Source organism: Eublepharis macularius, chromosome 15 (assembly GCF_028583425.1).
Source record: "Eublepharis macularius isolate TG4126 chromosome 15, MPM_Emac_v1.0, whole genome shotgun sequence".
Taxonomy (NCBI): Eukaryota; Metazoa; Chordata; class Lepidosauria; order Squamata; family Eublepharidae; genus Eublepharis; species Eublepharis macularius.
The window spans coordinates 44447303-44472722 of record NC_072804.1 but is presented as its reverse complement, the minus strand read 5'-3'; the positions used below and the strand labels follow the sequence as shown (position 1 = coordinate 44472722).

Here is a 25420-nt window from a genome sequence, read left to right as displayed (position 1 = left end):
CCAGACTTGTTCTCATTGTGACATCTCAGTTTGACGTCTGAATATAGCCAGTAGCCTGCTAGTTTAACAGTGCGTGCGCACACTAAGACATCTTTACCCTTTGGCTTTGTAGGTGACACTATGCTAGTTCACCGAGTGCATAGCTATTTGGAGCGGCATGGCTTAATCAATTTTGGAATCTACAAAAGAGTGAAGCCCCTACCAAGTAAGGAGTTCAGAAGTTCAAAAATATTTTCTTGGAGCCGAATTGTGTAATCCCCTCTGAGAGTAATGGTTTAATATTTGAGCAAGGTCTGAAGGGGAAGGTGCAGTGGCAACTTCTGTGTATTTGTTCAGTGTTAGATTAGCTTTGCCATGTGCTACTGTCGTCCTGGAGTATTACCCACGTGGTTTTAAGTCTTATTTAGTTAAATTGGAGTATAAAGCTAAAGGATTCTGCAACTGTGGTCTGGCCTGTCTAGCTTGCCTCCTATATTATATCCCTCCTTCAGAATTGTTTGCAGAAACTTACTAGTGAGGAGTGAGGGGCTGTAGCATTGTGGTTAAAAAAACAGCAATTAAAACATAGGACAAGAAGGAGGGATCTTTGAGGGAACACCGTACAAAACTGGTTGCTGATTAATTTATGTACAGACCAAATGCCTCTTACCTTCATCTAGGAGGGCTAGAATTTCTGGAAGCCAAGTCTGAAACTATCTGCTCATCAATCTGTATTCCAGAATTGACAGGCTTCCTTCCTGGTTGCAGATTGGCAGTTGTTTCTGGAAACTCAGTTTAGGAATTTGCTTAAAATATGCTGCCCTTCACACAGTAGCACACAATGCTAATGTAATTTTGTACACTGAAAAACCACCACCAGCTCGGAGAAGAGCACAACTCCCTTCAGTTTGTTCCAGCTTTGCTGTTTTGTCAGACCTCATTCAATATAAACATGCATCCTTTATACCAGTGTTCATACATCTGCATTTTTAGCTAAGAAGACTGGCAAGGTGATCATTATTGGTTCTGGAGTGTCTGGCTTGGCAGCAGCTCGTCAACTACAGAGTTTTGGCATGGATGTCACGCTCCTAGAAGCAAGGGTAAGTGCCTGAGATGATTTATTGCTAAGGCCACAAGCCACAAGCCTACAGACATCTTACTTCCCTGCCCACTCACTCAGGCCTATATTAGTCATGCATGGTCCTTACACAGCCACCAGTTCACATGATTGTTACCACATACAAAATGGTACAAAAATCCAGCTGAATAAGGGGAGGACCATGGCCTCTTGCATGCTGAACTTTACATCGGGTTTTCTGGATATTCGGCCCTAGGGGTGTGCAGTTGGTTTGGTGTTCAGATTAAAAAAACAAATTTTGGCTGTTCTGGTGAAATGTAGGTATTCCAGATCAAACAATGAATACCAAACGAGATTCAGTATTCCGTTTTTTAAATCAAATTAATTTGGCAAAATTTGGTATATAAGGATTGGCTGTTCCTTTGCGGCAAATAAATAGCAGTTCCTGCCTTTTTTGCAGAGAGGGGAGGGGAGGGTGGAGTTTTCAAGCAAACTCCACCAAATTTTCAGGGAACCTATTCCTGACTGTCCTCTAAAGACCCATGCTACCAGTTTCAGGAAGACTGGATGCTGGGGGTGGGGGTGGGGGATTCTGTATGCTCCCAAAGAAGGTGCCCCAGCCACTCCATTATTTCCTATGGGGAGAAAGTCAAAGTTGACTCCCACTGCAGAAACACACTGGCACAAGGCTGCCATACATACTCCCAAATGCAAGATATACTCCCAAATGCAAGCTGAAATCATCCTAGAGAAAGTCCAACAGAAGCAAACTGAAGCACAGGAATGGAATCTCCCCAAAACCAAAGTGAAGCAAGGGGATCAGCATCACACCAGAGAATCACACCCATTCCACCCAAACCAAAGTGGAGGAAGGGGCACTGTTGCAGTGCAGCCCACCAGAATCAGTGTCATTCACAGCAGCCAGGCATTGGGTTCAGCCAGGGGGGAAATACCACAGAGCTGAACCAAGCAGTACCCAGCCACAAGCACAAGGATGCTTCTGTAGCATTTTTTGTTTCATAATTTGATTAATATTTTAAAACTTTCCTGCATCAGTGAAAGCCCTGAACCTTTAAATTTGATCTGTGGAATTTTCATTATTAAAGGATCGTGTAGGAGGCAGAGTGGCCACATTTCGGAAAGGGAATTACGTTGCAGATCTAGGAGCCATGGTGGTAACAGGACTTGGTGAGTCTAAATTTAAGCTAATCTGGGTTCAAATATTCATTGTTTGACATTTATTTTTTATTTAAAAAATTAAAAATCAATTACACATGCTTAAGTATACACTAGCAAAACTTTAAGCAAGGCGAATCTCATACTTCTACATCAGTGTGTTTCATGTATTGAACCATAGGTTTCCAAGTCAAACTCCAACTGATCCACATCTTTAAATTTCTGTAAAACTGCAAGCCTAATAATTTTGTAGAACTGTTTCACTTTATCAGTCCATTTGTCTTTGGGGGGATAGTCTGTTATTCCCAACACCTTGCAAAATTATTCTGCTGAATTTCTATCCCACCCTTCTTCCCTTCCCATTGTTTCCTTTGAGATAAGGCTGAGATAGAGACTCACTAGCTGAAGCTCACTTGTATCTGTGGCCAGAGGGGGGATTTAAACCTGGGCTTCCGATGCTCCAAGCCCAGTACTAATTATTATGCCACATCACCTCATGCGGATTACAATCTTTCAGACTCTGGTTTTACAATGGACAATAGTGGTACTTTCCTCAACTTCCCAGAGAAATGTTGCTTCTTTTATTCCTTCTGAGTCCTTCAGTTGCCACCTAAATCCCTTTTCACTATTCCTTACCAAGTTGGCTCTTTCAGGTAATGAGGGCATACTAATTGTCAAGTCTCACCCCTCTGGTGCATTCCCAAGCTTGTTCAAAAGAGGATGGGATACAAATGCTTCAGTAGCTGTGATAGCTAAATGGAATCTCGGTATTCAGAACTGGGATATCTCTGAATACTGGTTAAAGAAAAGCAAGAGGAGACTGCTGTTGCATTCATGTCTTGCTTGAGGATTTCTCAGAAACATTTAGCTGGCTGTTGTTAGAAACAGGATCCTGGAGTAGATGGAGTTTTGATTGGATCCGGCAGACTGATTTGCATCTTATTGGATATGGGAGTCAGTCCTTTTTTGCTTCATTGACTAAATTATTTGCCTTAGGAGAATTTCCTGTTCTGTCCTTAAAGGTATCGTGTTTTGCTTCTATAATGGTTCTGTGGAGTAACTCCAGAATTTGATTTCTTTATTTGTTAAATACAGTCCTTCTGGAAATGGAAATACTGTTTGCATTTTTCTCTCTTCTGCAGGTGGAAACCCAATGGCTGTTGTGAGCAAGCAAGTCAACATGGAATTGGCCAAGATAAAACAAAAATGTCCACTTTATGAAGCAAACGGACAAGCAGTAAGTCTAAAAAATGGGTTTTGGTAACTTGTGAGGAGATGGTGTTGAGGAAAGTGACCTGTTGCTTTGAGGAAAGTGTGTGTTGCTGAACTATTGTACTTAAGACCTTCCCATTGTTTAGCCAAACACCTAAAAAGTAAACATGTTCTTCTGTGCCTATGGGGATCAAATACAGTATTTTCTGAAATGCAAGAATAGGGTTTTTTTCACAAGTAAGTAATTAGGAAAAAAGAAGGGGCCGTCTTGCGCTTGCATACAACAGCAGGATTTGAGTCCAGTGGCACCTTAGAGACAAACAAGATGTTCAGGGTTTATGCTTTTAAGAGTCAGAGCTCCCTTCTTTAGACACCTGAAGAAGTCTGAAGGGAGCTCTGACTCTCGAAGCGTTCAAGTTACAATTACGTCCAATAACGTTTGTGGGTGGGTGGGTATAACATTTTCGAGGGGTTGTCTTACATTCAGAGTTGTCTTCCCTTCAAGTAAATACGGTATTCTCTCTGTTTTCCCCGTCATTGTTGTGCAGAGTTAATCATATGGCTTTCATGGGGATCAGTGAGTTTGGCTCAGTGTAGTAGCTAAGAGAATGAGCTGTCATGAACTCAGCAGCTCTTCCTTCATTCTTGGCTCCCCATATGCAATTAAGGGTTAACTATACTAAGCTGCTTTATAGGGCTGTTGTCAGGACTGTATCAAGACAATTGCTGTGAAGCCCTGAATGTAAATGCTATAGTGTTAAAAGGGCAGTCTGCTTGTTGCAGCGGGTTCTCTTGTTAATAACAAAATATGGGCCTTTCCATTCTGCTTGAACGTGTCCTTTCTGTAGCACTGGAAGATGATGGTTGTAACCTCAGTAAAGTGCTGAGTGCTGCTTGGGGGGAATGTAAGGCCCATAAGTTCAAGAACATAATAATTCAGTGCTGCAACTGGATGGCTTGACCAGTGATGGATCCTGGTGCCATTTTTACCACGCGTTTTCAGACACAATAACGCCCTATCAAGTACTACAGAAAAGGTGCAGTTGGTTTGCTGTGACAACATGGGCATCCGTTCTTTCTGGACTGTGAGAAGCTTCCTAACAGTCTTCACTAGCCACTTCTCCTTTAGCGTTCTTGAAGCAGTTACCAAAACCATGCACTTGCTCCCTAACTCCAGGGTTTGCTTTAAGTATTTCCAATATAAGCTTCAGCTGTATTTCATTTCTCAGAGCTTGGATATTATGACACTACTAATGAAATTTTAAAATGAGCTGGTGGGATATCGTGGATGGTATGTTTGAAATAGACAGGCCCAGGAAACTTGAGTTTAACTCTCCATTCAGGCATTACGCTGTGTGGTCTGGAGTTGAGATTATCCATTGGTCTCTCCTCTCTCACTAGATGACCAGTATCTCACAGCTGCACAAATGGAAAGATCTTCCCCAAGTTGAGGGCTGATTTTTTTTTTTGCAGTGTTGTGCATTTTTAATCAAGGATCATACTTGCAGGTTCCTAAGGAGAAAGATGAAATGGTGGAGCAAGAGTTCAATCGTTTACTGGAAGCTACCTCGTATCTAAGCCACCAGCTAGATTTCAACGTCCTCAATAACAAGCCAGTCTCCCTGGGTCAGGCTTTGGAAGTTGTCATACAGTAAGTAGGATTAAATTTTACTGGTCAGATTTCCATCAGGGCTGTTTAACTGGAATGAAACCTCATTTCCTCCAATAAGTTGAGTTTCAAATACACATAGCTGGGATTTGAATGCTGACATCTCTCTTTAGCCCTGATTTCCTCTGTGCTGTGCCTACAAGAGAATTTCCATTTAGCATGAGTATGTTGATTATACTCGTTGAGGAATCGCAACAGTAAGAGGGCTGTTCCTCTTCTTGCTTACCTTCTCATGTCTGCCTGTCCTTTGCTACAAGCAGTTGGGAGGAAAAATGAGGATAAGGAAAGGAAGGGCTTGGCAGCTGAGGAGAAAGATTCCCCTTCCACCCCCAGACATTAGCTGCGAAGCCATATTGCCTAAAGATGCTTTCCCCTGCCGTTATGGAGTAGTAATGAGGAAACCTGAGTTAATTTCTGTCAAATTGAAATCTCTGCAAAGTTTCTGCTTTTCACTGACATGTTTCTTCTTGTTGATAGTAAACTGGCCTGATTTCAGTTTGCCCCATTTAAATGCTGACTGAATCTGTGTTCCCACTTTCATATTCTGTTTGCCCATCTGGCATTCATCCACATTGATAAGACAGGACACCAAGCATCTAACAGATAATTTAACTGTGTTGAGGTATGTCCACACACAGGACATAATTTTTGCACATTAACAGCCTGCTTTAGTGGGTAATTCCCTCCCCCCTTAAATTCTTAACTGCTCTTCATTTTTAGATGGTTAAATCTAAAATGACCCTGCCTGGGTTGTCTTCTCTTTGTGCCAGTGACCTTCTTTTTGCTAGAGAAGGGAGGTGATTTCTGATTACGTGGTGGCTTGTCTGTCTTAGATTACAGGAGAAGCACGTGAAAGATGAACAGATTGAACACTGGAAGAAGATAGTGAAAACTCAAGAGGAACTTAAAGATCTCCTCAATAAGGTCAGACGTTATTCCAGCCTGAGATGCACACAGCCACACCTTTTCTCTGATTAAACTTGCCTCTCCTCCATGACATGAGCATTCTGACCCCTCCCACTGCTTTTAAGGGCTGCTAGAGTGGATGTTCTTTGGCGTGGTCTCTGTTAATTTCCACATCTGATACTGGCTGACAAGCCATTATTACAGAGCCATTGGGTGGCAAGCCGTTATTACAGAGCCGTGTAAAGCTCAGAAGAAGCTTTTGTTCCTCCTTCCAGTAGTGATTTTTTCCTCTTTTTTTGGTACCTCCTTAGATGGTGAATTTAAAAGAGAAGATAAAGGAACTCCACCAGCAATACAAGGAAGCGTCTGAAGTTAAGCCACCTCGTGATATCACTGCAGAGTTCCTTGTGAAGAGTAAGCATAGGGACCTGACTGCGCTCTGCAAGGTATGGCGTGGCATGAAAATCAGTCTATGAAATGTTTTATTTTCAGAGGTTGCTTAAGCAAAAATTGTACACCTAGGGGTCCCTTCAGTTACTGCACCTTTTTGCACTGCTGTATTGAATTCCAAAATTTGGCATCCCTGTTTCTACATTCTGGGATGCTGATGTGCCAAGACCGTATGATTTAGAAAGCTCTGCAGTGCACTCTGTTCAAGGTTGAAGCCTCTACTGTGGAGCAGTTGAGAGACACTGTCATGTGTGGAAGTTTTGCTTCACGTTCCATGTGCTTCATAGTGGTCCTTTCAACATTGCCCTCTGCATTTATGCGCCTGTGTCCTCTCTTACCCAGGAGTATGACGAGTTGGCAGAAACTCAAGGGAAGCTGGAAGAGAAGCTTCAGGAGCTAGAAGCCAATCCTCCTAGGTAAAAATGTGGTATAGTCTGTGTCAGTGGATAGATGCTAGCAAAGGGGAGTTTGTGATTTGGATTTCCCTCTCTTCCCCCCTTTTGTGCTTTGCAAATACATGCAGAGCAGTGCAGTAGTTGAGTGCTTAAACAGTAAGCTGATGGTCCTTAAGCTGTGGTTTTGGGTGCCACAAGTACTCCCCAGGGCAATTCACAGATAGTCTCCAGCATTGCAGTGGAAACAAGGCATGTTGTGCAGAAGTGGCAGTTTCTTTGAAACTTCCTCAGTGTCTGAGAGAATTCACTTCTGTCATGCAGTGCAGACAGCTGCAGTGGTAACCTCAAACAAATTGGCTGTGCGTACATTTCTTTTCCCTGCACTCATATTGTTTGGCTCAGATGCATTGGAAGCAGTTAAGTTCTAATTCAGGAACATTTAAAGCATGAAAGCTTCCCCCATCCCCCAGCAATTGGGATTCAGAGGTATACTGCCTCTGGACTTGGAGGCTTCATTTAGGTATCATGGCTAGTAGTTGTTGATGGACATGGTCCACAAATGAGTCTAATCTGTTAAAACTATCCAAGCCTGCTGACTGTCACTATATCCTGTGGCTATGAGGTCTAAGGATACTTGTGTTGTATGAACTAGTACTTTCTTTTGTCTGTCCTGAATCAATAGCCCATCAACCCGTCGTGAGATGCTCTTGAAAACTTTTCTTTCCTTCCTCACTTTTCCTACCATGTACATAATTTTATTATGTCTTCCCATTGTCAGATCTGGGAAAAAAACCCAAATGTTTTAGTCCTTCTTTGTAAAGAAGAAGGTGCTCTCTAACACTTTGGTCACTTTGATTGCCCTTCACTGATACTTCTGATAGTATCTGAACACTAATAAAATCCCTGAAAGGCACACAATAAACAATGGAGGGATGTGGAGGGGGTGTAGATTGAAGATGGCTATGTGGGTTTGCAATTCGGGTTTGCAATTTGGGATAAATACGCAAATCAGACCCGATTTGTAAAAATTCAGGATTTCTGAATTGGGTCCAGCATTGGGGGCCCAATTCGGGAATCCTGAATCAAAGCTTTCCTTTTTTTTTATAGAAGAATTTTTCTTTAAGCAAGCTATAAACAGTAACATAAAAAATAAACACAACATTCTAAAACACACACCCCCTAACAATACATATAAACATAAAATAACAAACAAGAAAAGGAAAAAAACCCTAAAACTAAACTGCAAATTGAGTTCTGATGTCCTCTGCAACAAATACACATCTTTTTCCAAGTCTCACTTATTCTAAGTTAAACGTAAGAGTCCTCCTTTTTCTATTGTTCATGATTCTTAATCCATAAATCCAGATGTCATCAAGTCATTATCTATTTCATGTAAAAATTCTATAAACGGTTTCCATTCAGTCAAGAATGTAACTAATGTCTTTTCTCTAATCAGTGAAGCAAGTTCTGCCACTGACGCAAACTCGAAGCTTTCTGAAGCTGGAGCAAGGGCACAAACTTCCCTCGGCTTCAGTATGCTCCAAATCTTTATGGAGCATACTGAAGCGGTTTAAATTCTCGAAGTTATTCCAGATTGTTTTCTCGGTTTGGGTAAACCTGAAGCGGGAAACCACGTACACCCCTAGATGGCTATTTAACATGGCAAAGATGATGTGGATTGGATGGAACTGGGGGCAAGATGGAATCTGACAGCACAGCGATAGCAGGATCAGGGAGCCTCTTCCTCATCTCCACAGCAACAGGGTAACGGGCACCTTGTACGGAGTTTGGCAGAATAGTTGAGCTGGCCTCAGAAGCCATCTTGATTCAGGGGATGGTGAACAGATTGTTGAAGAAAATGGCTGCATCCTCAAAAAGTTCAGCATATGATAAGAATTGCTGGATAAGTGTTCTTAGCCTCGCCATAACAGTGCATGTCTCTCTCTTTACAGTGATGTTTACTTATCCTCAAGAGACAGACAGATTCTCGACTGGCATTTTGCAAATCTAGAGTTTGCGAATGCCACACCGCTGTCTACCCTATCTCTGAAGCACTGGGACCAGGTGACTATTCCATTTTTCCTCTTCTCTCCCATCTGGAGCAAAGGGGTCAGTTTCATAATTAAAGTCTGACTTTCTCAGTATGGAATGATGCACAGCAACGAGACTACCTTTTGGTTCCCTGAACAAAGTCAACAATTCTGCCTTTCAGCTCTGTTCCAGGAGAAGCTGAATTTTGTATTTTGCCCTCTTCTTTAATTAGAGCACCTTCCAGTGGAGACCTGTTCTCAAGGTTGCTTGTGCTGTTCCATCACACAACTGAAGCTAACTGTACAAACAGAACAATTACATTAGGACAGTAAAACAAAAACTAGCATATGTAAGTAAGCAGTTCTTGCAAGTCTCCAAATGTGCAGTGGAATAAAACCCTGGAAGAAGAGCATTCTATAGCTCTGAGGCCCACACAAATAAGACCCTGATCCTGGTGGGCACTAGACTTTCTTGCCTAAAGGATGCAGGGCTCATTGATATATCTTAAGGTGGGGGACAGGGGGAGTAAAGGTCATGCTGGAAAAGGAGCCTCCTCTGATTTTGCTACTCATGGAAAGAGGCAAGGGCTTTGGAAAGGCATTGGCATTCCATCCTTTGGTTACCAGAGGAATTGCTCCAATGCAGAATCTTCTGACAGAGACCAGCTTCTGTGCTTTTGTTCCTGTAATCTTTCTAAAGTGTCATGCCAATAGGGACAGCTTTGCTTTGAGACTCCCCTGCCCTGCCCCATCTCTGTGCAGATTGAAAATTGAAATTTTTAAAAGATTGAAATTAATGTATGTGTACTCATATTGGTATCTGTAGCATTGTTATAAGCTCTAGCCATTGAAATTCTGTGTTGGATGTACAGCTTTAGCATCCTGTCTTCCTCCTTTTCTCTTGTGGCTCTTATGTTGTCTGGCAGGGTGAGATGTGTGGGATGCAGTCCCCTGAGCTCTTGTCATCTGTCACTGTCACTTGTGGGCTCCTCTGCTCAAAACCTGTAATTGTAGATGGAACCCTGTTCCTGTTGGGCATTTTCTTCTCATATAAGCAGTTGTTGTTTGTCATTGCTGTCTGGGGGGATTTTGTCATCACCTTTTATCCCCAGGAAGCCCAGGCAGTGTGTCAGTAATATGTCTGGGTCAGCTGGTTTGCAAATACCCCAACAGGATTTCACATTTCTCTTTCTCATTTTAGGATGATGATTTTGAATTCACAGGCAGCCATCTGACTGTGAGAAATGGGTACTCCTGTGTGCCGGTGGCTCTAGCTGAAGGATTAGACATTAAGCTAAACACAGCAGTTAGACAGGTTCGCTACACAGCTTCAGGTAAGCCTCGCTTTGCAAACTAAATATTTCTGTGTGGAGTGCCCTGCCCCTGGCAGAGACTACTTGCTTGGAATCTGCAACAGAGGAAGATGGGGAGGAATTAGTGATTTGAATGTGGCTTGGCAAAAAATGGAGCATTCATGAACTGTGTCCAAAGGTGAATCTGTGGTGGGCAAGGAGAGTTGTCAGTCATATGCTTTGAGGAGGATGTAGAGGGGAAGGACTTAAGATATTGGGGAAGGGATGAGTCCTGTCCAACGGAGGTGTGAAGGGGGAGCCCATCAGGGAGATCTGTTAAGTGCAGCACACAACTGTTTTGAGGAGGACAAGAGTGTGGTGCCAATGAGAGCTTTGCTTAGCGTTTAGCATGGAGCAAGTAACTTTGTAGGTTGGTTTTGAGGCTACTGGATATGAGAATCAGGTTTGTGCCCTAGGAAGGCCAATAGCGGGCAACATAGAACTCTGAGCTCTGCCTTTTTAGAGGAAGAGATGAGGCCAGAAAGAAGACTTTGTGGTTCTGCGTAAGATGATCATATTCCTGAATCCATCCAATATTCCTAGGAGCATGACTGGAAAAAGAGAGAGTATTTTGTGCAGCTGTCCTTCCACTCTTGAATTTACCTTCTATCTCTAGTCATTGACTGACACGAGTCTCCCCCTCTCCCTCCACCCCTTTCATTCACCAGGATGTGAAGTGATAGCTGTCAACACTCGCTCCACCAGCCAGACGTTTATTTATAAGTGCGATGCTGTTCTGTGTACTCTTCCTTTGGGGGTGCTGAAGCAACAGCCTCCAGCTGTACAGTTTGTTCCTCCGCTTCCAGAATGGAAGACATCTGCTGTGCAAAGGATGGGATTTGGGAACCTGAACAAGGTAACATGGGAGTGTTAACAGCGGTTGGGCCCAGCAGAAGATTAAATAGAATGCCCTACACCCTGACTTGTTACGGAGGGAGAAGGGATGGGTCCCTGAGAGCCCTTTAGGGAGTTTCTCAGTGGCTTGATTGATTGCTCCTAAGGAAGCTTTGTTGCTGTTTGGAGTTCAGTGGGGGGGTGGGGGGTAACTTGTGCAGCAGGCTTGAGTGCTCCCACGCGTGCTGTTTGGTCTCAGAACTTACTTTACACCTTGGTTTATTGAGGGGCTAGGGGCAATTAAATGATGTCTTAGACTGGAGCACAATTGGAGGAAGGCTTTTGAAGAATTTGATTGAACACGTTGGTGCCTCATCCATGGGGCTTTTTTGCGGCAGTGATGGGGGCAAGGCAGTCTCCTCTGCCGCTACTGCCTGTGCACAGAGCTGTCTGGCTGATCTCCTCAAAGTGGTTGAGGGCACTTATCCATCCTACCTTTGGTGACAGAACATGTGGTAGCTGCCACTGACTTTGATGGACTTGGAAGGGGGTATCCTGCTTAGGTTTGCACAGTCAGTCTCCATCACGTGCATGTGCTAACTTGCCTTCCACTTGCTTGTGATGTGCCCCTGTGAGAGCATGAATAGGCCTTGGATTTGAACTTGGAAAAAAACACCTTAATAGCAACTCTTGGTGGTCATTGCTGAAATGCAAAATGGGCTTCCTTAGATCCTAACTGTCCTCTCATTTTCTAGGTTGTACTCTGTTTTGATCGTGTGTTTTGGGACCCAAGCGTCAATTTGTTTGGTCACGTTGGCAGCACAACAGCCAGCCGAGGAGAGCTTTTCCTGTTCTGGAATCTGTACAAAGGTAATTATGTCAAGCCGTGCAAGTCTGTTTTTTCAGTAGAGCTGAAGTAGTATTACTTGTTGCTTCCTCAGCAGGTGTTGGTTGGCTCTTCATGGTGCAGTCATAGTTTAGCCCTTTTTATAACAGAGATCAAACTCCACCTTAGGGTAGGAAATGGTACATCCTGTTGTATGTTAGCACCTGCATATATTCTGGCGATTCCTATGGAGCTATTTGAAGCAGCAGCAAGCAAGAGTACAGGAACTATAGCAGGCATTCCCTAGCTTGCCAAGACCTCAAAGGAGAGAAACTGGCAGGCTGTGGCCCCATTACAATTTTTCATATGATGTGAAGTAGGATTTTGATTTCTACATTGACAAGAATGCATAGAACCTCAGTAGAGGCTTCTGCATAGGCTATTGCTAGCATTCCTGCCCAGGGCGGGTGTTCTGACTGTATTTATGAGTGGTTGACTGCTTGCCTTAACAAGCAGTCAACCACTGATAAGTTCTGCTTCACTATTTTTTCTACTCTGTACTGGATTCTTGTTCACACTACGTCTTTTAAACTTGTATCTATTTACTCTATGGTATTGTTCCTTGATACTGTATTGAAATGTACTTGATACTGATTGTACTAATCTCATACTGTGTAATCCACCTTGAGTCTCAGTGAGAAAGGCGGACTATAAATGGCATAAATAAATATTATCAGAGAGCAGAGTTAGGTGGGCTTTTATGAGGGTTGCACAGCTTTATCTGGGAGATCATGGAATTTTTAACAATGTAGGGACAAATAACTGGAGGGAGGCACTATCTGCCTGTTGAAGTGCTACACATAAAAAGGCTTGCCACGTAGCCCACCCACCATGCAGAGGTAGTGTTAGGGAGCTGTACCTGCCAGCTACGGTATCCCTGTGTACACAATATAGGTAGATCGCCTGGCATTGTGGATGGAGCCTTTGTGAGTATGCTTGGTGCCCCAGCTTTGGGCTGATTGGGCATAGCTGGAGGTGAGGTTAGCAAACCTGGTACAAAATGTGCTTCTTATTCCCAGGAATGTTATGTATGCCGTGCTAGAATAGGATTATGGGTGATAGTATGCTCCTAGTGCAAAATGAACATAAGAAAGATTTGCCTCGTCTTTGTTTCTTAATCTTAGGTTGTGACTTTTGGTCAGATGTCACCAGAAATTAAACATACCCAAGTAGGAAATGCAGTTACATTCTCTCCACCACCCCCTGCCCCCATGCCCCTGGTACTCAGTGGTACTCTTGCTATATGAATCAGTTTGGTGTAGTGGTTAAGAGCATGGGACTCTAATCTGGAGAGCCGGGTTTGAGTCCCCACTCCTCCACTTGAAGCCAGCTGGGTGACCTTGGGCTAGTCACAGCTCTCTGGAGCTCTCTCAGCCCCACCCACCTCACAGGGTGTTTTGTTGTGGGGATAATAATGGCATACTTTGTGAACCGCTCTGAGTGGGCGGTATATAAATCAAATGTTGTTGTTGTTGTTATTGAAGATGAGTGCAGGCAGCTGGCTCCCCCCCTCCCCCCGTGCCTCGTTTTCCTGTATAAGAACCCTCAGTGTTACAGTCATTCTAAAAATGGTTGCTTTTAAGCTGTTTGCTTTAGATAAGAAACACAAGATGGAAAGGAAACGTTTATTGAAGCTCTTGCTGCCTCCTGGTACCTGAATGAATCTCTCTCCTTCCTTCCACCACAGCACCGATTCTACTGGCCTTGGTGGCTGGTGAAGCAGCTGGAATCATGGAAAACATCAGTGATGATGTAATTGTTGGGCGCTGCCTTGCTATTCTCAAAGGCATTTTTGGCAGCAGTGCTGTCCCCCAGGTACCATTTTGAACCCTTAATATGTTTTTTTTGTTTTTGATAGTATCGATCCAAGAGTACTAAAGTATTGATTTGGGCTCAAATCCTCGCTTCTGCCTTGGAAGCTGACTGGATGACGGTGGCCCAGTTATTCCCTTGCAGCCTAACCTACCTCACAGGGTTGCTGTGAGGATAATTAAAATTGTTGAAGAATGTTGTGGGGTGGGTGCCCTGAGGAAGGGTGGGATTAAAATGTACTAGATGCGCTCTCTCTCTCGGTCTCAGGATCCTATAAAATCTTCTCTCATTCACTGTCATGTCTTGCAGTTTTTTCTCAGCCTAGGTAAAAAGCATGCTATATGCATTTGTGTGCACATTGTGTACACACATTCCTTCAGTTCCTGGGACCCAATGAACCTTTTACTTGTTGCACTCTTCCTGTGGTAGGTGGAATGCCACTGCTTCAGTTGCTGCTTTTCTCTTTGTTCTCAGCCAAAGGAGACGGTGGTGTCTCGCTGGCGGGCTGACCCTTGGGCCCGAGGGTCCTATTCCTATGTAGCAGCTGGCTCTTCAGGAAATGATTACGACTTGATGGCTCAGCCAATTACTCCAGGACCAGCCATTCCAGGTGCTTCCCAGGTGAGGACTCAAATATTGCATTAAAGCGGTCACAAAGCAACCGTTCAGAAGAACCTTAATTGGCTCTTTCCACCTTGGATTTATTCTAATAGATACAGCTTTGTTTTCTGACATAATTTTGAGGTGTCATGAGAGGAAGATACCCTTTTTTTTTTTTACAATCTATATCTTGTAAAATGGCCATCTGTACTTGTCTCCCTGTAGTTGGGTTTCTTGATTCTTTTGGCATTTCCCTCAGAGGTTTTCTGTTAGTAAGCAATAATTCAGCTGGTGGTGCTCAAAATGTGCAAGAGACCTGGTCTGTGCCCTAAGGGCTCTTCACCTGTGGAAGATGGACAGGGAATGTCAAGTCAGAATTAAAGAGGAAGCTTTTTTACACCCTCCGCCCTGCATCTGTGTGCAGGCTCCCAACAGGGGGGGGGGCGACCATTAAATCTAGGAAGAATCTTGGGGATTGGTGTTTGGGCGAGGATGCTACCAGTTTCTGCTATCTGGTTGGAGGAAAGCAAGCAAATGCTGTTACCTAGTGCCCTTGGTATAATTTCTACCCAAGCGTGAGGGAAAGAGACCAAAATTCTCAAGTTTTGTTTGCATGGATCAGACTCTGTTTTCCTTGTGGTTGACTTGGAGAGGTTTAAATATTTAAAAGAAATGAGTTCATTGTGGTTGGGGGGTGGGTGGAGTTTTAAAAGGTGCATGGGAGACATCAAGACTGTGTCAACATACTCAGTTTTTCTTTCTCTTCCAGCCAATTCCTCGCTTGTTCTTTGCGGGAGAGCATACAATTCGCAACTACCCAGCAACTGTTCATGGTGCTCTGCTGAGTGGATTGAGGGAAGCCGGGCGCATTGCAGACCAGTTTCTCGGTGCTATGTATACTCTGTCTCGTCAGCCCACTCCTGGGGCAGCTGCTCAGCAGGCTCCTTCCATGTAAAAACAAAAGATGCAAGCTGCTGGGAGCAGTGCAGCAGGTTCAGGAAGCTTCCTGGGGCTCATAGCCCTACTTGTTGGAAGGCTTAACAAGGAGTTGTAAGCATCGTGTCCACAGAGTGGCATTTCGGAGCAACATCCAAGTCAACGCAGCTCATCTGCCAAGCCAACCCTGGCTTACTGGAGCGGTGCCGGCCCCCCCGGAATAGACTTCTGTGCTGTTTAGTGGGATCTGTTTTGGTACTGATGTGGTTTGGTTTGTTGTCTTCCTGGGTTTAGAATTCTTGTAAGCTAGCTGCTGTTAGTGTCTAAAAATAAGATTGTGGGTCTTTGGTTTAGAAAGCAAAAATAAAGCTTTCTGGTTTTTTTAAAAAGTGTCCATTGAGAAATGTAGGACCGTGACACACTGAGAACCAATGGTGTGATGGGTGTAAGGAGTTATCTGGGAGATTTAGATTCAAATCTCTGTTTCGTCACAAAGATCTGCATGCTCTAGGAGCAGCCAGTCCGTGGTCTCTTGAGCTAACCCGCTTCAGAAGGGTGGCTGTGAGGCTAAAATGGGAAGGGAGGAGGTCTGTGCCACCTCAAGCTCTTTGGAGGAAGAATCAGGGGCAAAGCTGTGCAGAGCTCTCCCCTGTGTGTTACTGAAAGGTTATGAATATTGCCGGTTTACAGATTCACTTCAAAGTTTGGGTTGAAATAATATCCTTTCTTAGAACGGACACTAGGAGATGCAGTGAATCTAAGAGAAGATGAGCACACTCCCGGTGTAGGCAAAGTTTGAGCTGAGAGACTCAGTCCAGGGCTTGCTCGTCAATATATTAGGTGACCTAGTAAAAGCTAAAACATGAGCTCTCCAGATTTGTGTGTGTGATCTGTAATTTAATTTATAATGCACATCTCTCTCTTGCTTAAAAAAATGAAAATCTGGTTTGGAAAACTTTGTCACTTAAGAGTTGCCAGTCAAGGTTGGGATTCATGAAAATTTTTCATAAAATGACCACCTCACCTTCCTAGAGTTAATGGGTTGGATGCAGCGATCCATGGGCACCAAGATAGCACATCTTTCCTGTGTTCCCCTCCCTGAGCAGTCCTTTTGGACCTTGGAAAAGTTGAGTCCCAGGAGTAGCCACACAGCTGCACCAAGGAAGATGAAGGGGACAGAATTCCCACCCTCCACATTTTACTAGCATCAGAAAGTCTGCTTTGGGGGCGAATGAGGGAAAGTATTTGTACCTGTGGATTGCTGGGTCAAGGCCAGTGCTTGAAAGGACTCAAGCAGCATCTGAATGGTGGAATATTCAGGGGGGTTGACCTGTTGGCTGCTTCTGAGCGTGCCTCTTTTGCCTACAGCACTCCCCTTGCCACAAATCTGATACGTTCCAAAAATCTGAGTGTTGTAGTAGACCCCAGTGTTGTTTCAGTTCTACCCCATTTTATTGGGGGAAGAGACAAATTTGAGTGAGTGTACCTGATGTGTGCAAAGGCAAGCGCTCTTTCAGATCGTGTTTGGTTGAGTCAGATTCAAGGGCAGAAATGGTGTTGCACAGGTCTAGAAATGCCATGGAAATGCTTCTAAGTGGCAAGGATGCAGATCAGGGCAATGTAGTTTTGAATACCTTGAGAAAATTGTTCCAGCCATGTTGTCTGGCTGCTCAGAACACGCTGTGGCCAACACAGTTCCAGGGAGCTGCCCCAAAGTAGTCCCCACTTTTCAGTAACATACAAATAGTTTTTATTGATTATGTACTGCAGATCAACAGCATTAGTCAGAAGATAACATGCGGACAAACTTGGATTTAAACATAGCATGCAGACTTGTTGCTCTGTGTGCCTGACAGGCGGCTAGCCCTACCTGCTGTCCAGTGCACAGGCAGTTTGGGAAGTGAAGGAGGCAGGGCCTTGCCCAACCCAATGTGCTAGCACCAGCATGTTTCCTTTGCATCAGGGGCGAAGTGGCTGGGACAGTGCTGGTAGCCTGCCAGAGATGGATTGGAGGTGGCTTTTGGGGAGCTGGCAAATGAGGACCTCGGGAACACACTGTGCTAAATTGCACTTGTTTTTCTCAACCTGAAAATGAGGAAAAGTAAGGCAGGAGACGCACAACTGCCTATAGCACAACATCTGGATTTAGCAACCCTTTCCCCCACCCAGTCTTAACATTAGCAAATAGAAAAAATATAATTTTTAATCTCTTAAAAATACATTCCACACAATCTGAAGGATTCTCAAGTGTAATAAGGGGCAGGAAGACCAACATTGCCTGCCTTGTGCAGACGTGCAGCGAGTACGAGACTCCCAACAGGCCTTCAAAGGGCGAGAGCAGATTCTTTTTGGTCTCCAGCCAAGAAGAAAGAAAAAAAGGAGGAAGGATGGCCTCTGCACAGCAGTTCCTTCACCCCTTTTCCCTCTTTGGATATCAAGCTGGGGGTTCAGCTGAAGCAGCAAAATCTTCGGTGGGTCTCTTCTTTCTTCAATGCTCAGGTTGGAGGAGCAGCATTACATACGTAAGCTTCTCCACACCCCTTCCCTCTTGGAGAGGGCCACCAGTCCAAAGCAAGAGACAGCATCCCATTGCAATATACAGATGGGGGTCCCTTCGGACCGACATATGGCTAAACCCTCGATTCTTGGCACTCGGACATCAGTTTTACCACAAAATCAGAGCTTTTATATACTCTTAATGGCTGTTGATAAGAGCTGCGTTTTTGGCGATGAAGGGAAGAGAGGAGTGCTAACCAAGCTATGCTGTGAAGGCCAAGCATGAGGACAAATCCTCTTGCGCTCCAGCCAGAAGCCGCCGCATCCATGTTCCTTGACACGGAAAAAAAGGGAATTCCACATGCAGCACATACAATTACAACATGGGGGGGGGTCTTTTTACAAACAAATTCTCAGCATTAGAAAGTACAGGGGGAAGGGGGGCGGTTCCTACTGTATTTCATAGGCTACATTTTAAAAAAATTAACTTGCCAAATGCTGGCAATATTTACAAATACACTTTACAGCGGTTTCTTTTTTCAAAAGTGTGCAACTTGAGCCAAACAGTCTCCATTTCCTGAAATCGTTCACTGTTAGTTCAATAATACAATCTGCTCCTATTGCACTCAGGGGTTAGGGTCTCTGAAGGGTGATTAAATTCTCTAGTTTTACAGGGCTGTTCAGCAAAGAAGGCTCAGCCAATGTGGACTGACTATTTACATTCATTAGCCACAGCTAGCAAAATGTTTTTAAGACTTAGATTTGCTGATAAAACTCTGCTAAGGAATGGAGAACAAACTGGCCAGAATAACCAATAGCAGATTCATCTCTTTCCAAATGTTCCTTCTGATTTGACTGAGCTCCATAATTATGACATGATCTATTGGTCATTACTGTTACAAGCTTCCAAACTGATCCTGAAGAATCACTTTGCTCCTGTTCCTGGATGTTCAAACATTTGTCTCCAAATTTAAATCTTGGAGAGACATGAAGCTGCCTCATATTGAGTCAGACCAAAGGAACGCCCATCAGAGTTGGTATTGTCTGCTCCCACCAGCGGCGGTGGCAGCTCTTCAGGGATCCGAGTCTTTCACATCACCTACAACCTGGTCCTTGTAACTGGAGATACTGGAGACGGAACCTGGGGACTTCTGGTTCTGCCTTTGTCACGTTAACAGGATCTTTTGGCAAGAAAAAGGCGGGAATTGTTCCCCTAGTAGAGATGACGAGGTGCCAGGTGGCTGTGACTTTTCTGTCTTGACAGGCATCAGTGTTGTCCATAACTGAATTTGTCGGCCAATCATCTAAGCTCCTTTGCCCTAGACGTTCTGAGTCCTGGAAGAAGAAATAATTATGGTAGCACCCACATACTGACCTTGAGAGAGCAACTTTTGGGTATGGATGTCTGGTTGGTTTTTTCCAAAGTAATGCAGAAATTTTTAAATTCAAGAAATGGCCAGTTACATCAAGTGCTGTGAAGGGTAAGAATTCTGATGGCCCTGTACAAATATCATCTTACAGAGGAGAGTCGTGTTGCATGCCGATCATTTGTAGATAAAAAAAGTTACCTAGATTGTCTTCTGTGCCTCCAGCGGTACTGTTCACACAGTCTCAAGGTGCCTCCAGTGGTACTGTTCAGTTCACACAGGCACAATGCAAACTAGTGAAATTTCATCTTGCCCAGATGAGAAACTGAAGAAGGGGGAACTTATTTATAGATGAGATTCTCAATGTTGTTAAAAAAAAGAACTTACTTCCCTTGTAAATGTTTTTATAGGAAAGGGCTGAAGATCTCTTCTGAAAAGTGGTCTTGCTCTAGCCTTGGCTGTGGCACCTCACAGGAAATTAAAGGCATTGATGACCCAGCCAAAAGGAACGGCTCAGATAGCAACATGGCACACACCCTATATTGGTGGTTTTGCTTTAATTTTCAAGTAGGCTCAGATCCAACATTGGATATTGCTTCCAACTTGAGAGGGATGGAAGTACTTAAGTTACATTGCAGGTGCTAAAGTGCTTTCTTGGATGAACAATAAAATGGCTTTCTTTTAGAAAAACAAAAATCTACTTTGGAACAACTCACAAGTCCATGTTTATTGCTTGATGGGGCACCTTTATCTGGCTAGTTCTAAAAATGGCCCTAGATCATTTATCCCTATAAGAGACCTTTATGTAAACACTCAACCCACTACTAGAAGCAAGCAAATTAACTGTGTGACACAACTCCCAGCTCAAGTAATCCATGTAAGCTAGCCCAGGGAAGGGGGGGGGGGGTACTGAAATGGCAGCAAGACTATATACAAGGCTGTGATTGCATCAGGAAGATACTGGAATACAGAATGTAAGTTTCTAACCTAGGCTGTCAAGTTTGGGTGGGAAAGTGGGCTAGAAATACCCAATAAAATGTTACACTCGGCTGGATTTTCACTGGGCAGGGCTTTGGGGCTGCTTTGCCATGACTAGCACAGCACCTTTATGGAAACATAAGAAATTCATGCAAGCTGTAGAAATGAAGTCTTTGTAGGGTTTTTTTTTAACTGCTGCTTCTCCCCACCTTAAGGTGGTGATTCTCAGTGGATCAGGAACCACAAGTGGCTCTTCTAAACTGTTCCTTAATGTGTCACAGGCACCATGTTCCAGGAAAGTGAGCAAGCCATTGGTCAGTGGGGCTTGTGGTTTGCCCCTTGAACACTTTGAAGCAGCTGCCACCAGAGCAAGCTTAGAGTTTCTGTGAGCTGGGGGGGGTTGTCAAAGAGAGTAACTGCCCCCGCCATAGTCTGTGCATTCTCATCCCCACACTTGGCTGCCAGGAGAACAAGCTGGCCCCAGAGAAGAGAGTAAAGCCATAGCAGCCACCTGGGGAAAGAACAAGCTGGCCACAGTGCAGTGGTGGTGGTTTTGCGCTCTTTCTCCATGGCCAGCAGGCCCTCTTGGGGGCACCTTAGTAATCTCACTATTCCCCCTTGCTCAGAGGAGAGCAGAAAAGCACAGTGGGAACCCCACTGCCCTCCCTCCAGGCGTGGGGCTGGAGACTTAAGAGTGGTGGGGAGGGAAAATTCTACATGCCCAGAGGTACTCTCGTAATACCTCTACTGATACACATACCAGGCTCTGCCACCGCTACAGAATTTTCAAAGCCCTTCCTATCCCTAGACACTTGACACACACCCATTTAAACATTCAATTGGCAGCTTTTTAGAATCATTTTTTAAAAAGTAAACTTGAAGCATTGCTCTGGTTAAGGAGTGACTTTGAGTGCCTTGAGAGTCAGCCAAGCAGCAAACTCTGCCCAGCTCAATTGTGTTGCCGGGGGCAGGGGTGCGGTGGGCACAAGCAGTTTTATGCTTACCACAAGAGCCAACCAATCAGCTCCACCAGATTCTCCTACAAACAGGAGGAATGGGCTTTTCCAGGTTTGTAGAGATGTCCAAAAGGGAGGCAAGTGCAGCGCTGCAGCAAGCTCACTGCTCAAGGAAGGCTTCATGTTTGTCTTAGCACAGATATTCACTAAACAAGGTCTCCCTTTTTTAGTGAATAGCGCGAGTAGAACCCCTCCTTCTTTGGTTTAGGATTGTCTTAGCACAGAACCTGGATCTTTTTAAAGCCCAGACTCGCCTTGTGGTTACTTCGAGATGGCCACTGTCCCTACGAGGATTAGTATTCAAGGAGAGGGCATCCATTACACTCCAGAATCAGGAGGATGCAGCAGAAAGTAAGAGGTAGGCATGCCTGTCTAATGGCATCCCAGGCCTAATACAGTCCTGGAAGAAAATTGGAATTAAACTCTGCCCCCAGCAAAACTGAGTTTTTACTACTTGTGGCCAATTTTTCCATTATAACTTTTAATGTGTGGGCTACAGCAGAGCTAATGTCCATTTATCTAAAAATTATGCCAAGCTAAGAATGGATTTTGATCATCTCCCACTGTCATTTTGTTCAAGCAGTTTTTTTTAAGAGTAGAAATTTACTTAATCCTGATTTCCTTGGGCTGTGGCAGCAAAAGTGGCTACCAGAATGCATTGCTTTGGCTTAATTTCAACTCTCACTGTGGCCGTGAAGGTGTGACCCAACTCCCTTTTTAATACACCCGTCGCTGCCAGCAGGAACGCAAGCGCTTCCCTCTTTGCTTGGAGCACTGCACTGTGAAGCCACGGATGCTTTGCAAGCTTGCAAATGGTTTTAACTGCTAGCCCAATGAAAGTTACCATCCCCTGTGATCTATTCCTCACACTGTCATAAAGCACAATGTAGGCCAAGAATATGTGTTTGAACAGGTGCGAAATAAAAATTGGTGTGTGAGATCTGAGGGAGCAGAAGCCTCGCTCACAACCGCTAAAGGTCCAAAGAGCTCAAAGGCAAATGAGCATACGGCCAGGCGGCGGCTTCTACACTGCCCTCTGCTTCGGAAACCCCAGAACCTCAACTTGCTTTACCGTTGCAAGAGTGAGACAAGCAGGATCAAATCCTGTGCATGGTGGAAATGGAAGGTGCACTTACTGCTAGGCTGGAGGGGATTCTCTGCTTGCCTTTCACTGCTCTACTTAGGTGGAATTTTGTTGTTGTTGTTAAATGACTGCAGTGGAGCTGCTCTGGACTTGTGTTGAGTTGTGTGCTTTTAAGTCGAGGGTGGAAATACTTTTCAGGAGTGAATAATACTGCACACCTGCATGCCAGGATCTCAAACAGCAGAAAGGCAGGGACTGGGGGGGGGCTCAAAAATAGGAAAGCCAGTAGGGCGTTTTGCTCTCTGGGTAAAGAAAGTTGTGAGTTTGGCTTTGTCTGAAGAGCACTGCGATTGGTACATAAAACTGACTGTCCTTCTCCAGTACCTTCCCCAGCGGGGCAGGGAAGTAAGGGAAATAAAAGTTCCATTTTAAAATTTAAAAGCCTTTAGATCCACAAACAGGCAGGAATGCAGGGTTACCGTTGCTCTTCCCTTGTTAGGCTTGTCCCTGCTGAGTTGCGCGAGAGAACTGCGGATACGGGTTAAACAGAAGCACTGCCCTCTTCCCCCTATACTGGCAAATGGGGTTCACCAACATCGGGTGGACTTCTGCCCACAGGAAGGCTGTTTCTCTCACGCACGCACGCACATGCCTGCTCAGGGCAATGACTGAAGCACGGAGAAAGCTCAAGTCTCCCGGGGGGAACCATCCCCTTGGGTATTAAGTCTTGAGTCACACAAATGATGATAGGAGGCTTGAATCTTGCAGCTGGGATTTGGTGGAGAAGGCACAACACAGCACAGCCTAAGCGGGAAGGGAGGATAGCTGGGGAGCAAGTCTAGAGGCTGAGTCGAAGACTGGGCAGAGAGGGCCGCTGCTGCACGCTGGGAGGAGTCTCTGCTGGTCCCTTTGCGCAAGCAAGTGAAGAGTGAGGTAGCAGAAACGAAGGAATGTCCTGCCCAGCCTGGGTCGAGGTGCTGAACAAAGGAGACTCCCCCACAGCTAGTGGTGCCCAGCCGAGGCCTCAGGCTCTACGTTCAAGTAACGTGGCGAACACCCGGGGGGGGGGGGGATAAGCAAAGCCTTTGTGACAGTCGCCAACAGGTGGGCAGCTTTTCTTGCACTGCCTCTTCTATGGCCTGATGTTGTCCAGCTGCAACACGCCCTTCTGGATACTCTTAGCCTTCTAGCCTCAAGAGTGTAAGCTTGTGTTGACCCGTGTCCAAAGAGGAGATGCTCTTAGCGCTAAAGATGTGAGCATGAGCACACCATGAAGCGAAGAGCAGCTTTCTCAGCAGCTGTGTGAGAACGCGTCACTTTATTGCTTGGATGTGAGGATCAGGCTTTACGATGGGCGCAGGGAGGCATGTCAGGTGAAGCTTCAGTGAGATCAGCAGCCTTCAAGCATGCTGTGCGATGTCTCCCCTCTCCTGTCCTTTTCTCTCTGCTGGGGGGGAAATCATTCCCTCCAGAGATGAATGGTAGGTGCTTTCCTCAGCTGCCCATGTAGACCAAGATGGGAATGGAGTCTGTCCCCCTCTCTCTGTTGCTCTGTACTTCCAGCTTCATGCAGATTCTGGGCTTCTTGAGGTCTGACAGATGGCTGCGCGGTGGATCAGTTGCACTGCCCCTGCCGCTCGTAAGGGCTCCAAGTTGAACTTGTGCTCCTCCGGGGAATGCCACGGTAGGGTGAGGAGGCTGGGACCGCATGTCCCAAGAGTTCATCATACTGCCTCAAAGTCCTGGGATATCTTGGGGTGGGGGTGGGGGGCACAGTCAGGCACTGGCCAAGGGTTCCCATCATTCAAGCTCAATAAGATTGTGGAGTGGGGTTCCCCTGAGCAAAGTCTCTGCAATTTCCTCACCCCCCAAGTGGGAGAAGGAAAACACAAAGCTACCATTTTAAAAAATAAATCCACCCAAGGTGAGGGATGAAAAGGGCCTTGAGAGCTGAAAGGGCTGAAAGTCTGCACATGTCCCAGTGATGGTCTGGCTGCAGGGACGGCCAGTGTAGAGAGGAGGATGAAGCTCAGCTTCGGGAGGTCATGCAACTGAAGCTGGAAAGACACAACGGAGGAGAGAAAAGCAAAAAACAAAGTTAGAGCAATCTTCCAGTACTAGGCCCAAGGCCTGTCCAGTCCAGCATGCTGTTTCCAACATGGGATAGCCACACAGACCCAAGAGGTTTCATTTTGCTATTGTGGCAAATAAGACATTGAGGGCACTCCAGTCTATGAATGTGTTAGATCCCATTTTTCAAAAGACAGTGCTTGTCACTGCATCTGATGGCGGTGAGTTCCATAAATAAGTGAAGATGGACAGCCGTCTTCATCACGAATACCTTCTGCATTTTAATCATGAACTGCTCCAGGCATCAACTGATCAAAGGTCAACCCCTCCCCCTGCCCACTGGTAGGCTAAAAGATGTAGTAGCGACAGCGCAGGGCCCCACCTGCCAACTTTTTCCTTTCTTTTTGCTGCCGAGAGCAGAGCTAGAGAGTAACGGATTTCCGAAATCGAAATGGCAACCAAAGGAGTAAACATTATTTGTATGCTGGTGGCCATACTCAGCATCTAAGCCACATTCTGCACTTTATAACGATCAGCAGCAGCAGCAGCAGCCAAGTAAACAGGTGTGGAACTGGGCACCACCACAAAGCAGCTGAGAGCTTTCTCATGTGAAGGTGTGCCTGTTTTTTTGGTACTTTTGAGAAAGAATTAAGAGCAAGGATCTCTGAGCAATGCAATAGAGGCTAACCTACCTGGCCTTGGTTCAATTGTCTTTGGACCAACGTAGCCGCTCCTCGGTCTTGCTGGCTGGCAGCTGGTGAGGGGGCTCCATCTTGGCCTCTGGCTTCTTCCGTGGCGTTTCGTCCCAGGTGAGCTGCTCAGATGAGCCAAACTGCTTTCTTCTGGAACTACGAACAAAACCTTTGTTCTCCTCCTGCACCAAGACCAAGAAGAAGATTGCATGCTTAACAGGCCTGCTGGGAACCCTTCCACAGAAACCTTTTTGCACCCCTCCAGCAATTTTCTGCCCCCCTAAGTGACGTCTTTGTTGACTACAAAAACAATTATCCTTTCATCTTCACAGGACTTTAGAAACAAAATGCTGAGATGTCAAAGTTAAGTCAAGAATGAATGACAAAGTTACTTGTTCCTCA

At 45.1% G+C, this 25420-nt stretch overlaps 2 protein-coding genes across 3 annotated transcripts in view; one reads left to right on the top strand and one right to left on the bottom strand.

Moving 5' to 3' along the window:
• The window catches only part of KDM1A (lysine demethylase 1A), a 36878-nt gene extending 20682 nt beyond the window's left edge, over positions 1-16196 (top strand). Inside the window, exons 6-20 of the mRNA XM_054999660.1 lie at positions 113-205; positions 973-1079; positions 2164-2245; positions 3376-3470; positions 4954-5096; positions 5948-6038; positions 6332-6466; positions 6813-6886; positions 8818-8929; positions 10097-10229; positions 10916-11103; positions 11837-11951; positions 13655-13782; positions 14254-14400; positions 15149-16196. Of these exons, the coding sequence (XP_054855635.1) occupies positions 113-205; positions 973-1079; positions 2164-2245; positions 3376-3470; positions 4954-5096; positions 5948-6038; positions 6332-6466; positions 6813-6886; positions 8818-8929; positions 10097-10229; positions 10916-11103; positions 11837-11951; positions 13655-13782; positions 14254-14400; positions 15149-15334 (1829 nt within the window). The 3' untranslated portion in view covers positions 15335-16196. The remainder of the gene's footprint in view (positions 1-112; positions 206-972; positions 1080-2163; positions 2246-3375; positions 3471-4953; positions 5097-5947; positions 6039-6331; positions 6467-6812; positions 6887-8817; positions 8930-10096; positions 10230-10915; positions 11104-11836; positions 11952-13654; positions 13783-14253; positions 14401-15148) is intronic.
• An 872-nt stretch (positions 16197-17068) lies between these two features.
• The window catches only part of LUZP1 (leucine zipper protein 1), a 55150-nt gene continuing 46798 nt past the window's right edge, over positions 17069-25420 (bottom strand). For both annotated transcript variants that reach the window (XM_054999241.1, XM_054999242.1), the window contains exons 3-4: positions 25019-25200; positions 17069-24313 (exon numbers count right to left, since the gene is read on the bottom strand). In XM_054999241.1, coding sequence (XP_054855216.1) covers positions 25030-25200 — 171 coding nt within the window. In that variant the 3' untranslated portion in view covers positions 17069-24313; positions 25019-25029. The remainder of the gene's footprint in view (positions 24314-25018; positions 25201-25420) is intronic.